The 15,873-nt window shown below is 42.4% G+C and overlaps 1 protein-coding gene across 2 annotated transcripts in view; it reads right to left on the bottom strand.

Moving 5' to 3' along the window:
* rspo2 (R-spondin 2) overlaps positions 1–15,873 on the bottom strand; it is a 74,095-nt gene that overhangs the window by 26,421 nt on the left and 31,801 nt on the right. For both annotated transcript variants that reach the window (XM_034698144.1, XM_034698145.1), the window contains exon 3: positions 11,452–11,640. In XM_034698144.1, the coding sequence (XP_034554035.1) occupies positions 11,452–11,640 (189 nt within the window). The remainder of the gene's footprint in view (positions 1–11,451; positions 11,641–15,873) is intronic.

The raw sequence follows: 15,873 nt of genomic DNA, 5'->3' as shown, positions 1-15,873 counted from the left end.
CACACACACAGAGACATATGCACAAACACACATACCAGTCAGATATGGCTGTAGATAGTGCAATGACGCTGTACTCTAAAAAACATGCATACACTGACCATAAATCACTGATCTCTTTTGTAATTTCCTGTGTTCTCATATCCTTTTTTCCTGCTATCACTTCTATCATCTGATGTTACTTAACCGTGTTACTGTTGTTGCATTTTATCTCATATCTTAGCACATGTCTTGAATATCCGCAGTTACGCGGTGCTGCAGAGATTTGTCTGGAATGCGTACGTTTCAAGGAGCCACAAGTGTGTTTTGCTGTCTTTTCGTAGCTCTACCTCTCAACCTCTGCTCTTCTGTGGAAGACTGAATCAGTCAGGCTTAAGTTTGATACACGACAAGCCCCTGGCTAATAAATCACTAAGCTAATTGGAAAGCACAAAGCTGTCTCTTACCCTACTCACTTCCCAGGCCTGTCATCACCTGAGAGACTTTTAGCTCCCAAACACAAAAATAAAAGAGTAAGAGGGGGGGGGGGAGAACATCTGGCAGTACTCTCAAGCGCTCTGGTTGTTGTGCAATCCTCAGTTATTGACAGTAAATACGCGAAACACAGATGTGTGAAATACTGTATCCCTGCAGCAGCGGTGACACTTGACAAGGTTTCTGATTAAAACATGGCTGTTGGTTTCAGATGTGGTGAGGCGATGGTTGCAAATGCTTGGGACCTTGTTTTCTAAACAGAAGATAAGGACTAATATCCCCCTGTGAGATGGATGAGGTGGACGACACATCAAGGCAGCTTCATGGGAGCTAGAATGTAGGGAGGCAAAGCTGGAGGGTCAAAGGTCATCAGGAACGAGGTGGGTCGGAAGGGATCACCATGACAGACATTTATCCCTCCGTCCAGTTACCGGCAAAAGGCTATCTGGGATAGTGTGAGCTATCTGTGACACAGGAGATGCTCCCACACTGATCTGTGGCCGAGTCAGTAGTCAGGCAGCTTGTCCGGCAGCTCCAGAAACAGATACAGGGGAGCGAGTTCATTCTTCACGCAGGATTAACCTCTGGACCACCTTTAAAGTCTTCATCTAGGTGCCTCAGGGAGACTAATGAGAAATAATGAGGTCATCAGATCCCATTGAAGGCCCGGTGTTCCTGGGACTTAAACGTATTATCATCATTATCTACAAGGCTGGTTCTGGACATGAGTTATATTATGAACACAGGAGGAAAAGCTGTGTGTTGCAGCTCTGAGAGGAATCTCAAAAGTTGGCTAAGGGAGCACAAGTTGGAGAGATGTTGTCAGCGCTGCACCGTGTATCGCTATTGCACTCTTCAGATGTTTGTTTGATTCTTCACTTAAATTTTATGTGGTTTATACGTCAAGTGCATTTGAAGTGAGGAGATGAGTCACAGAGCGCTACGTGTGACCTAATGGCACATGCTTGGCAGAGGACGATCCCTCTGCTGTGGTCTGGATAAGAAACCGAGCGATTTTATCATGGACACTGAAAGCCACATGTCAGCTTCAGTCAACTGCTGTTCCTCCACAGGCTGACAGCGCCACATGTAATCACTCTGTTTATTTACATGAATATTCGCTGTGTAAAGAAAAGGTGTTAAAATCTTCCTGAAGATTGATGAATCTCTCATGTGTCAGGTGGGTTCATTAACATTACCTGAGCCGGAGTTGGGATGTCTACTGAGAATCCATACTTCCTACAGAAAGCTAACCAGACCCGATATTGCGCAGCAGGAGTGTCCATGTCATAAAAGACCTGGCAGTGTGAAGGGGAAAACAAGCCCTGTTTTTCCATCCCTAGCCTCCAAGTTGAGTCGTACAGCTCTGACCTACTCTCTAGGCCCTGGGTTTGGCTGACATGGAAGCTTTGGCTTGCTCGCTGCCACCCAGCCATGTCGTGTGGAGCTCCGTATGGCAGAAGTTCATGACAAAGGCCAGAGCTGCCATGTTCTTCCCATCTCTCTTCATGCTGTTTTTTTTTCCACTTGGGTGCTCTTCTGCATGTCGGTGTGGTGCTAGCTGAAGCAGAGGTGGTGTTCCTGTCAATCAGCATCTACCAGAAAGAGAACGGGGATGACAGATGTGTCAGCAATCCTCCTGGCTACTTCAACCCGAGGAATACGGTCTGTGATGGACCAGGATCTGCTCCTGTAAGTGCTCAGCCAGCTCCAGCATAAACACAGACAGCGTGAGATTCAGACAGTGGTCAAGCTTAGACAGCCTATTCCAATCACACTTCAGTACGCAAACCCGATTCCACTCATGTCCGCCTGCGATGTCATGGGAGAAGGGCTCAGTTTGGTGTGTCCATTGTATTGTCTGGAAAATCTAGAGGCGCAGTTAGTAGAGCTGTGATGATTAAATGTACCTCGGGACAGTGTAAGGGCCAAGAGCAACTGGTCTTTTTGTTGGTCAGACTGTGCAATGGAAATACCCACAAGCTCAGATTTAGCACAGGACAGAACTTGAATGAGAGGTGTGGAGAGGCAGAGCAGGAGAAAGAACTGCCAGCGCCGCCAACTTAAGGTTACAAAACCCATATTAGTTTCTTTACGCACCATTGGTACCGACTGGGCAGGGGTCCATAGAGCATGGCTGTTCTCCATCTCCAACCTTACAAATTCCCATGAGATCTTTAAAAACTAAAACGATCTTGGAAAAGATGCACCCAATCAACCCACCACTTCCAGCTCTAATAAGAAGTGACAAAGCAGTGAGAAATACAACAATGGGATTTTGTAACAGATTTCCTGAGTCTGACAAATGCAATAAAAGAGAATTCACAATTAGCAATCCAAAAAAATTACTTTTGACAGAAGAGCCCCCAGTGGCACGTTACGCTGGCACTGATTGAGCTGTGATATTTAAACCACATTTCCAGGATATTGGCAATCTCAAGCCTTGATCACACTGGTTGTTGGTTGGCAGCATGCAGCTGGGGTTTTTAAAGCCTACTGCGTTGAGGCAAGGCAACTGGGTTGGTGGCTAGAATGTGTGTAACAGTGTGTAGCAGTGGGGGGTCTATAATACACCCTGAGGGAGGAAGTTTTGAATGCAGCATTGCTCCCCTGCTGACCCTCTCAACACTTATTTCTGTTAAAGGACAGCTCTGATAGTAGCCTTTCAGCTCATAATTCTTTTAGCCAGAAAGCTTGCTTGTGATAAAGAAAATGACAGAATATGCTTTGGCTTGGGAATGTATGTAAAAACAGAGGTCTTCTGAAATGTGACTGAGGCGAGAGCATGACTGCACAGCATTCACACAGATTTGGCTGTACATAAAGCAGCACACTGTGTGACCGTTGCTACAAATCTTCCCTGCAGAGCAGTGGGTTGACACCCACAGACACTGGTGTGGGGCCTCTTCTGGGCGGCTGATAAGAACCCCTGTGGATAACGCTGGAGTTCCTACATATGGTTTATGGCTCATATCAAGCCATCCATTAGCTGCTGAAAGAAGCCTTGCAGAGCAGAGACCTTGGAACATTATATATGAACATACAAAATGCTATTATGCAACAAGAAGGCACTGCTAAGAGATACATCTTGTTAACGCTGTGGCCTCCATGTGTTGGGCCTCTTGGAATCCAGCTGATGAGTAGCTGTAAATTCTTCTTGTTATGTTGAGGTATGTAAAGTTACCATTGTTGGGGCTCTTATTTTCTCTGCAGTGTAGGGAATCCCAGAAAAGTAAAGCCTTTAATTTAATCTGTCAGCTGAGGCCCAGGTTTCCAATTGGTCATGAGACTTTGGTAGGTCATCTATGGTAGGGCCAATAAACAAGGATGACAAACTGAGGAATGGGCGGGTTCTTGTCATTTGGTTCAACATTCAATATTAGGCGGTTACCTTCAAACTCAAGTTTCTGAAACCGGATACAATTGCAGATATCTTTGTTTATTTGCCAATAATTGTATTGCTCAATGATATTATGTACTGTGTCATTACAACAAAGTGTAATATGTTGGGTTTATGGTTTATATGCTGGGAGATATTTAGAGATTGCTTTTATCTTCCTTCATCTCTTGGGCAGCGTGGTGGTGTGGTTGTAATCACTGTGGCCTCTAAAAGTTTCCTGATTTGAATCTCCTGACCAGTAAGGGGCCTTGTTGTGTAGAGTTAACTGGTGCTTGTTAATGGGTTTGTGTGCATGAGTAGTCATCTGTCTTGGAACTTGTTTAGGGTTCCCCCTAAATAAAAACCCCAAGCATCAACATAAGTCACACAGTGAGCTATATGTGTGTGTTTTCTGCATTTGCAGGGGCACAATGGGGGAAGACGTTAAATGTGCCGGCTGTAGCCCAGTGTACTCAATAAGAAAGGAGGAAATCTACCCTTAAACAGCAGCATGCCTGCCTGCAGGTGCACCTTGCTCTTGAAGAGCGTCAGAGAGAACACACCAATTTGTTTGATTCATGTTAATCCAAGCAGCAACCTACAAATATGAGTCCAATGCGGAAGTGCTAAAAACTGCAGTTCATTGAGTGTCCGCTTGATGCTGGCTACAGAAGTATCAGAAACCACATACACATCAATTCAAAGAAGACGATCTTTACAGCAGAAATAAACATGTTTACAGCCTGGTTCAAAAGACGAGTGTAGTCTGGATAGCTCATTTCTTAATCGGCACACACTTACTTAGTCATTTCAAAGATTTTGAGATTACGAGTCTTCCAATGAGAGGTACAGCTGACTTGATTGACAGGCGGGAACACTGTAGCTGTTGGCTAGGAGGCTCAAAGCCCGCCTCTTTAAGTCACAATCGCTCGACAGCAGCAATATGGCCGCCGCCGCCGATTGTCTTCAAAACAGCGCTTCAGAAACAGATGGGTGACGTCACGGATACTACACCCATATTTTATACAGTCTATGTGTTAATCCCAAACACACCTATGAATAATCAAGGGGCTAATTCAATATCTTTCATATGTCTTACTAAGCGCCTAGATTGTGTGCTGCTGACTAGCTAAATGTGGCCTATTCACTTTTGCGCCATGCGCCTAAGATTGCGTGTTTTAGATCGTTTCAAAAGGGCCCATGGTGATGAGCTAAGACAAGGAGCTGACCGCGAGATTTCACTCCAAGAATTTTTATTTGGCCAATTCGAACGCATCATCAATTTTGTCATTTCAGAAAACTTTTAGTTTAGTTTAGTTTAGTTTAAGCGTGGTTGGTTTGGGTTAGGTGATAAACATTAGGTCAAGGTAAGTCAGAGTCAAAGTAGGTAAAGAACTGGACTTTGCCAAAGAAGGTGAAGAATCCTGTGACCTGTCTCTCTTAACTCTATCAGAACATTTTCATACATAAGAAATTATTTTTTTCAAGCATTTTTTACAAACTGGTACATACTCAACTTTACTACAACTCTGTATCAGTCAATCTATCTGTATGGCTCTCCTGGTGTCAAGGTGCTTAATACTGCAATATCACATTGTAAAAAGTGTATTCATCCCTTGTCTCCATCCATTGCTCTCTTTCTCACATGCTTCAGGAGCCCAGTGCTGACAGTGAGTTTGCGACCAGCAAGTGGCTGAGTATATAAGCCTCTCGCTTGTCTAGTTCTTGTTTTCCTATACCCAGGCAGTCCACAAAAATTCTTGAATGAGATAAGATCACACAGACAAACTCTGGTGTAATAATAAGCAGCTGTTCTCTAAGTGATTTCAGAGCCTGTGTTTAAAAGCTCATGATAACAGAGACGTAATGCCACGTTCCAGACCTCTTTGGTAACCAGGAGCACACGGCAGCTCTGATCGCGTCTCCCCAGAACCCCTCACCTTCATTTAACCACTGCACCTTTGAGCTCTTGCTTACCAGTTGCCTGTGTCAACTCACAAATAATATTCAGTGACCCAGCAATTAGCTTCCAACTCAATAAAATATCCCTGTATGGGGGGTGGATGTGGAGCGTTTAGTGAACTTGACACGCAGAGCACAGCTGAGAAAAAGGGTCAAATGGGAAACTGGATTAGAGAGTCATGACTGTGGCAGTGATCACATCAAAGTAGGTCTCTCCCCGAGATCTGATGCTACGTGACAATACAAGATGTTGTTCTTTGAGCAGTTTGTACGAGTGGGATTCAGATTAACTTGCCACACATCAGGAGCAGTTAGAGTCAAAATTCACTCAGCATAGGGATACAGCAGTTTGAATCTTAGCAGGGTTAAAGGGAAGAAAATAAAAGGCTTTTCACCAGAGAACAAGAAGTCTTTCTCCTCCAATTTTCTCTGAGTCATGAAAGAGGGATGAAATTACAGCTGGTTAAAACTGCAAAAGGAAAGATACATCTGAAAAGTTTCTGTGTGCACATCAATCTCAAAGGTTCCGATGCTACAACATAGAACAGAGTATCATCTGCAAAATGAAGTTTTGATATTTGGTACCAGTAATGTTTGGTCATTTTAGCAGTCTATTTTTGAATAAGATTAACATCTAGTACACAAGGGGTCTTCACAGGGAGAATGCAGGGGTCAAAGAACTTCTGACTGAAAGTTAGCAAGCTGCCTCCTCAAGATGAAACATGTGACACTGAGTACTCGGGAGGCACATTATTCTCATAGGAAGCCAACTCCTCACACCTGTGCTAACAGACAACTGAGCAGTGGGTCATATGAGTGCACAGGATAAACACATCATCTATCTATAGTGAAAATATCTGTTAGGCAGAAATGACAAAAAAATCCATTGTTGTGCATTACTCAGGATGTGTTTGTTAAGTCGACTAAAGGATTCCACATTGTTATTCTTGCTAGTCTGCACCAAAGCTACAATCAAATGACTGTTATATCTACTATTATAGGTTGTAAATGCCAGTTGTGTCTGAGCTAAAGGGCAACTACCCATCACTAGCTGGAGCTGAAGCTCTGGTTGATAGTCAGGGTCTGGGAGGCAGACACCCTCTCTACTTTAAAGAGTAGGCTTCAAACTTTCCTTTTTGATAAAGCTTATAGTTAGAGCTGGATCAGGCTTGGACCAGCTCTTAGTTATGCTGCTATAGGCTTAGACTGCCGGGGTAACTGGTGCACTGACACACTGGGATCATATCTCACCCCCTTCCCCCCAACCCCCTCATCTCTTACTTTCCCTGAGTCCCTGAGCTCCCTTGTCTCGTAGGTTCCTCTGAGCTGCCGTAGACGTCCTCCTGCTGTGGACGATCCAGACTCCAGCTGATACGGACGTGCTGGACTCCAGCAGCAACAGCTACTACTACTCGTCTCATCACTATCACCGCTCCCTCTCTCTCTTATTCTCCTCTATCCCTCTTTCTAGACCCAACTCGGTTAGAGGCAGATGTCTGTCTAACATGAGTCTGGTTCTGCTCGAGGTTTCTGCCTGTTAAAGGAAGTTTTTCCTCTCCGCTGTAACTAGCTAAATACTGTGTGGTGCAATGCTCATGGTGGATTAAGGTGGGGTCAGACTGAGTCTTATCCTGTCTTGGTGTTGGATCTCTGTTCATAATTTAACAGAGTGGTCTAGACCTGCTCTGTTTGTAAAAGCGTCTTGAGATAACGTTTGTTGTGATTTGGCACTATACAAATAAAGATGGATTGATTGATAATGACTACTCCCATAATACTGCAATGCTCTATAACCCAGATGTAAACAAACACAGATGACGGATGGTATCTTGTGGCATTGTGTGGTTCAGCTGTATGTTGATTTAGAATCCTGCAATCATTTCATGAATCGGGCCCTCTGTGTTCTGGATGTTCTACCATGGGGTCACCTTCTTTGATGTGCTCACAAGAATCCCAAGAAGCCCAAGAATCATCCTTATCAAGTGGCCTGGAGTGAGAGCACAGGGCTGGAGAACCCTGTTGTGAAACTAATTTCAGGTGCTTGCATCTAAAATTTCTTCCTTTTGGTCACTACCCAAAATTCATTACCACGGGTGATGGTAGAATATAGCCGGACACCTATTTTGAGAACTTTGTCTTCTGGCTTAACTCCTCCTTCACCTCTTCAGTCCGGTACATTGCCCAACACTTCTGACACTGCAAATCTACACGTCCATATCAAGCTTTGACCCAAGTCATGAACAAGACCCTGAGATACTTGAAATTCTTTGCATGCATCAACTCACTACCAACCCAGCCTATTTGATTTCCTAAATTGTAAAGTTCCAATCTCTGACTTTCATCATCCTCTTGTGCCAGCAGATGTATTTGCAAGAAAGTTAAAAGTGATTGGCTGAGAAGAGTAGAGTTGATTTTTTCCTCTTCTGCTTGAGATTGTTATATTATTGGGCCTGAGGGTTCAGACTCCCTGCTCTGGGGCTTTATTTTAGTGTGTCTGTCAGGAGTTTGGCCAGTGAACCAAATGAGTTCAAGTTCCTCTCTGTTTTCATATGAAACACTCAGCCAACACCTACGGCTCCGGGTAAACCTATAAATGCTCTCTCATTTTGCTCCCTCTCTCTTTCTCTCTTAGAGCATATTCCATGTTAGAATAAGGTTATGAGATCCGGGTGCTACATGAGGAGTAGAGGGAGGCATTTCAGTAATTGGATTTATTATTATTCTTTTATGAGAAGCATGAGAACTTTTACAATTTTCAAGTTATTAAACCAAACAACGTTTTCCAAAAGAGGGATATTGAAAAAGTATTTCCCGAAGAAGAAGTACATGTCAGCTTTAGAGGACAACTAGATTTTACCACTGAAACATCGCTAAAAGGAACTAAATTAGAAACACACCACTAGTCTAAAGTGTTTATGCTCTGTTTGTTACTCTTATTGCTTGGTTTTTTCAGTTCAGACTACTTTTAATGAGCAGTTATTGAGTCTGAACTAGGGATGTCAACAATTAATCGATATAAGAACTTACTGGAACACATTTTTGTGTTTGGATTTTCCAGCACGTGGAACAAACATCATGTGGTCTCATGTTTAGTTCATCTATCAGGGAGGTGTTTTAAGTTTGAAGCATGTTTCATGTGATCAGCTGACTGAAGGTGTTGAACACAGCGGAGACGCTCAGCTGGGGGCTGCGGCTGAGTGACAGGTCTCCACGAGCGCTTTTTTTCCCACAGCCAGACTGATTCTGACCCAGTTGCGCTCCCGGCTGACACCTGACCACGTTCACATGCTTATTTTTCTCAATAAGAACGAGTAGACAGAAAACTGGACACTGTGAGTCTGAATATGTTTCTGTTCAGTTCCCTTGTTGAAGTCTGAGCCTTCACTTTTATAACTGTGTGTCTGCAGAGATTATGAGCCTGCTCCACATATTGATATTCAGAGTGTTAACACTTTGAACATACGACAATATGATCCGTAGATATTCAATACTGTCAGTTATATACATTGTGTTGTGAAGGAAAATTTGATTCAAGGGAAAAAACACATTTGGCATGTTTTCGACATGAAAAACCTTTCAGGTTTTTTTTAATGATTAATGGATAATTGATAGTTAACATTTCCAAAGATCGATCACAGAAAATACTTGAAATTTACATCCCTAGTCTGGACACTTGAAGGGATCATTCAGTGTTTTTGAAGCAGGGTTTGCATGAGGTACTCAATAGTAAGTGTGTCACTCACAGGTGATGGTCAGCTCAGCCCCTTTGTTGAGAAAGCAGCTGGAGAACAGGAATGTAAGACAGCCTATCAGCGCTCCAGACGGGGTCAGCTCCATCACATACTTTAGCTAATTTCAACAAACTCCAACCGATGCAATTTTCTTGGTCTAAGTGTAAACTCTATCTCTATACATACGTGTTCCTCTGCCTGCCACACACTGATTAGCTGTTTGGGTGTGTCGTTGGGAAGAGACAAACCAAACTAAAATATAGATATTTCATTTACTGTGAACACAAGAGGGCACCTTTATGAGCAGAGGTTTACAGAGAAACAACAAGACTCAATGGACCGAGGAAAGAGGGAAGAAACTTCTGTGCTAACTGGAGGGATCTCATGTTACCTGGTGGTGCAGATGTGCAAAGTGTGGGCCCATTCCCACGTACTGAGAGCGACTGCAGTCTCACTTAGGACTTGGTAACAACAGTACCTCAGGACCTTTCTGAGTCTGAGGACACCAGTGGCTCACATACAGGTGCAGTCGGCATCGCTCACCAATCACAGTTCTCTATCGTATTGAATGCTGCTGTGATTTACTGACTTTCTTTTTCTCTTTTCATATATTCTAATTTTCCTTTTCTTTTCTGTTTTATTATATTTATCATTTTAATTGTGCTCTTAATGCTTGTCTGAATGTTTCCAATGCTTTTAATGTTTTAATGTAAAGCACATTCAGTTGCCCTAGTGTATGAAATGTGCTATGCAAATAAAGCTGCCTTGCCTTGCCTTGACTTTCTTACATATTTACAAGTGAAGCTGACTGGAAGTGCAACTGTAAAGTAAGATTAATCTCTCATTGTTTACATTTTTTTATCCCAAATGCCACAACCATATTTAGAATATCAAAAAACACTGTGATAGCTTTTGAAGGGGAAGACTGATAAACTCTATGACCATTACTGTGTCAGTCGGATAAGCTTAGGCATTTGTTGCTTAAAATGATGTCAAACTGAGATGCAAAAACATCAAAAGTCACAATATATCAGTGACACGCACAACAACAACCTGATTAGCTGATCATTGCGCTGCACGTATTTACCACATGTAAGAATAGTGCAAAGACAAATGGTTCTCTGACGGCAAAGTAAACCTCTGAAGTTTGTACGTGATGGAGCTGACCCCATCTGGAGTGGTTAATAGCCTAGCTTCTGCTGTGGTTCTCTTGTCACTGTCTCAACAAAGAGGCTGAGCTCACTAGATGGTCTTGTGTCTAATACACTTAATATTGACAAGTAATCTAAAAAAATCTAACTATCCCTTTAAGTTTAAACAGGCATTCTGTTCCTCCCCAAAAAACTACTTTCCAAACCCCCCCAAATGTTACTGACTGGTCAAATTCCCAATCTGCAATCTTCAAGCCTTGATGCTCAAGCCCCCATATCCTCATCTTTATAGTTTTGTTGTTATTGGATGACACAGGAAAGAAGCCTGGGTTTTATGAGTTGGTCTTATTTTGATGATACAAGTCACTGGAGTAGGTTTGGCTAACTTCAGTGCATCTCAGTTGCATTTGCACCTGGTCTTTGTGCCTTCAAACAGCCATGAAACTATAGGAAGTTTGGTAATGTATGTGTAAAGGGAGTGTTAAAAAGAAATTAGAAACAGGGCTCTTTCTAGCTGGAGATCTCTTTTGAACCCCGAGGGAGACGCTGCTAAGACAAGGCTTCACTGCATACATCCACCTGTGTGAACAGATGAGCCGTTCAAATCGTGCGGTATGTGTGTCTCCTCAAGATAATTGACAATAAATCATGTTTTGTGGGAAAAGGGCAAGTTGAGGGAGCGTGTGCGTGTGTGTCTGGGGAAGATGGGTTGTTGGAAAAAAGGAGGGGGAAGCAGAGAAACTCAAAAGGGACTTACTGGAGCACATGTTGAGTTCAGGGCTTCGCATGCCGTAGTATCCGGCTGGACAGTCATGAAGACACTCCCCGTACTGCCTCATCCTCTCCCTCCGCAAAAACAAGAAGAGCTTGGGCTGGCAGTTTACGCAGCCGTTGTCCCTGGAGCACACCGAGCAGCCTTTACAGATGGGGTAAGCTCCATAGCTAGCTGCAGGGAAAACAAAGATTACAGGTAAAGAAGATTAATAACATAGAATCAAAGGGGGCAGCATGCTGCAGAAAAAATGCTTTTTGGATGGTGGGTCAATAGTCCCCTCCCCCAGCACACCCTCCTGAGGTCCATCTGAGGCTGCATCCAATAATTTACATCACTGTCAGAAATCTACAATCCAATCATGAGCCTTCTGTATTCTAAACACACCTATGTCTATCAATTTCCCTCGTGTGTAGGAATGCTACTTTCTGCGTTTGAAGTGCACAGTTATCTTCACTTGTATCCAGATTTTAAACCATTCAGAAGTTGTAGTTCATATCATTTTAACACTTAAGGTATTGGGCCTCATTCACCAACCGTTCTTAAGAACAAATTTGTTCTTAAAACTCACTTATGAAGATTTTAAGATGATTCTGACATTCACCAAAATCTTCTTATCTGGGATTTGTTCGTAGCTAAGAACAGAATCTAAGAACACAAAAACCTTTTCTCTGGGCGCGGATTTGGCCTAATGGTTAAATTAAAAGCCCTGTGGTCTTCAGGTAGTGGACTTTTAATGGTACTAAAAGTAAGAACAAAGACTCACGGTGAGGCAGCTTTTTATCATCATGGCCCACGCATGTTGAACATCCTACCTGAAGATCTGAGGGCTGCACAGAGCATCAACATTTTTAAAAGCAAACTCAACCCCACCTTTTAAGTCTCACTTTAACTGAGTTTTACTCTTATAACAGTTTGATTTATTTATTATCTAGTTCAAATTTCAGTCACTTTTATTCTATTTTATTTTATTTATTTAATTTTTTAAGGATAGCATCTTATTTTCTTTTAATGGTTTAATATTTTAGTCTTTTATTATCTTAGAAATGTATTTTATTTTGGTGAGTTTAATTTCCTGTGTTGAGTTTTAACATCTTATTTCACCTCCAGTGTTTCCTCATTAAGATATCATGAGAGCGTTTCCTTAGTTCGTTCAGCAACTTCTTTTTTATTTAATTTATTTAATTTATTTAGTTATTAATTATAATTTATTGTTGCATATATTGTGTTCTTAACCTTAACATTGTGGGGTGGGTTTGGGGTCGGGGGGGGGGTTTGGGATTCACTTAGGGGGGGGCTTTTTATTTTTATGTATATCTTTCTTTTCTTAATTTATTCTATTTTAAGTTGTTTTTATGTACAGCACTTTGTGTTACAATGTCATTGTATGAAAAGCGCTTTATAAATAAAGTCTGGTTGATTGATTGATTGATTGATTGATTGATTGATTGATTGATTGATTGATTGATTGATTGATATATATAGTGGGTGGCTCGGGTTCGATTCTAGCCTGCAGCCCCTTTCCTGCATGTCACCCCCAATTCTCTCCAGGCTTCCTGCTCTGTCCACAGTCCTCCCATCTGAAAAAAGGAGTAAAAGCCCAAAAATATAACTTAAAAAAAAGTATTCTCGCAAACAATGACTCACCTTTACACACAGGTATCTAATGACTAATCTGTCACATGTCTATCATTTTAGAGCGACAGCTTTTAGAATAAAGGCACTATCAAACCGTATAAATTATTGGACAATGAGACAAGTCTGTCTCAGGAAATTTTCCCTTCAGATTTGAGATCAAAATTTTCATTTCACTTCATCTGCTGTGCATCCTTTCATGGTTACAGCGCAGGATTTCTGATGAAAGCGATCTTTGAACGAGTGGCTATAAAATATGATTTTTTAAAAATCAGCTTGTTTGTGTTTCACTTCAAGCTGCTCTGCCTCCATTCCAGATCAACTAAACCAACTTGTATACTTGGAGTCCAGTGCACAATCTGATTAATTTAATGAGCGAATTCCCTTATGTGTGGCCTGCATTGTCATGCCCTTATATGGGCATTTAAGGGGCATATATCTATGCTAATTAGGACCATCGAGCACAAGCGTCAAACTTACAAAGACATGGCATTCATCAATTTAAGAACACAGGTGTGAACAATTCTGCTGTTTAAGTTCATGAATCAGACGTAGACTTCTCTTAGAAACCTTCTTAAAGCTGGGGTTGGTAATCAGATTTAGATCCACTTTTTGTTATACTGGTTAAAATGATCTTTATGTCCTGATGGTAATCAATACATAATGTGTTCTTAAAAAAGAGGTAAAAAAAGCTGCTATCTACAGCCGGAGTAAACCTGGGAAAACACCAACCAATCCCTGCCATCAGGAGCCAAATGATGAAACCAATCAAATCCCGTCCTGCCGTTCTGCCCGCCTCCTGCAGAGCGTACATTTCATGTTTGTTTGTGTTTTTAACTTTCACTATGAGAATGTTTTGTAACCGCTGAGTGAGACATGAGTTGACGTAGTGCAAAACACAAACCATGTGCTGAGGACCGGTTTTGAATCAGTCACCATCATATGGTCATGAATCAGCGGCGCTCGTGCATGTGAGCGGGGGCATCGTTTTGGAGGAGCTCCGAGGGGAGGGGGGGAGGGGTTAGACGGAGTCCTGAGGAAATGCTACATTCAAATTCATGCTAGTTTTGTGTGGCTACCAACCCTAGCTTTAAGAGTAAATCTAAGAAAATGAGGGAAGATAAGATAAAAGATATTGGGGAATGATGCAGAGTGTTTTTCTGTGGGGAGCACAAAGACGCCAAACCTACGGGATTCTACCTTGAATATTGCACCATGCTTTCATTTAACATCCAAACAGTCTTCTTAAAACTGTATCATTCTCAACATTAATGTTTTACATAGATGAACTGTCAATGAGCTACCAACGACATGGTGGTCATCCATGATTTCACATAAAAGCAACCAGTGATAGCCTGGGAGAATGTCAGTTTTGACTGACGCCACAGTGGAAGATGCATCTAACACGGTGGTTTGGAAGGATATTTCTTCTGTACTTGTAAAAGAAAACCAGAATTCTTTTAGATAGTCGTATCATCACTCAACTGTGAATGACCCCGACTTCACCCGATGACAAGGACAAGGGTGAATCTGAGGCAACAGACTGAACTGTGGGAGGGCTAACAAGTGAGAGGCAACCCGAGTACACCAATCAAACCAAAACAACCATAATAGATACATCAGCAAGATATTCTATAATTCATAGTAAATATGTTCAATTCAACAATTTGTCATTCATGCAAACTCTGGCTCCCCTCTCAACATTTAAATGCTGATTGGTTATGAATGTGAATATTGCATTAATTCTGGTCAAAGCTGGCCTCCTGAGCGATTGTTTCAAGACAGCCGATGAAAGACCCCAAAACCTCAGAGCCTCTGGCCTCAGCTCGAGTTGCCTGCGGAAGACAAAGGAGCCAGTAAAGAGACAGTCCATTCCCAATAAGTGACTTTCAGAGTAAACTCTTTAGCGACCCGTTTACAGGAAAATGTCCTCGGGCAAGCACAATCTCTCAGAGTGAGAGACACTTCAATTGATGTAGGAAAAGTCTAAAATATCACAAGCAGGGGCTGAGTAGCAGCATTGGTCAAACTGAGCGACCTACCGCAACGCTTGAATTAAACACTGTTCAACAAACTGAACAAACCCTGAGAGACAGAGCAGAGAGCGTCTGCGTTACTGGCCGTGGATCCACGTATTCGATTTCTGTGATTCACAGATTCACCCAGACGAAAGTGAGTGTTAAGTGGGCCCAGAGCAAGCATCGGTTTGTAATCATGTGAAAATCAGTCAGTGGATGTAAGACACATCTTTCTCATTTCTTTTCTTCAGGTTCTTGGAGAGTGTCCTCTGGGAGAGGGAAGAACGCCGGTACTGCCAAACTAGACTCATTCTCCTGAAGCCGGGGTTGATGGAAGTATGATAAAGTGCTAATCAGAACGTGTTTGTGTTGGTCCTCAGGGATGAGGCTTTAAGAGACACCCCATTGATCACAACAATGCTGGGGCGTGTGCTTCAAGCCCATTCATCACACAGGGTCCTGATTGTTTTTCTCTAGCTGGCACTCTCCAGGTGAGATATGAAGGAGAATTTAAACCCGGAAACTGTGACAAGTTTTGGCTCTTTGAATTCTCTGATGCAAAATCACGCCTTCCGTTCAAGTGTCAATCCAGCACCTTAGGTGGAATTATTTCTCATTCCAGTGCCAATGCAGGTGGTCTATCAATATAATACAATGTCTTTGAATCAGCTGGCGGGACTTGTTGCACACAGGTGTTGTTGATCAGGTTTACAACTGTCTACAGCACAGTATATCAAATTCACAGCTGTTTTTC

This window comes from Notolabrus celidotus, chromosome 12 (genome assembly GCF_009762535.1).
Source record: "Notolabrus celidotus isolate fNotCel1 chromosome 12, fNotCel1.pri, whole genome shotgun sequence".
Classification (NCBI taxonomy): domain Eukaryota; kingdom Metazoa; phylum Chordata; class Actinopteri; order Labriformes; family Labridae; genus Notolabrus; species Notolabrus celidotus.
Note: the sequence above shows the minus strand (reverse complement) of the source record. Positions and strands in the feature narration are given on the sequence as shown.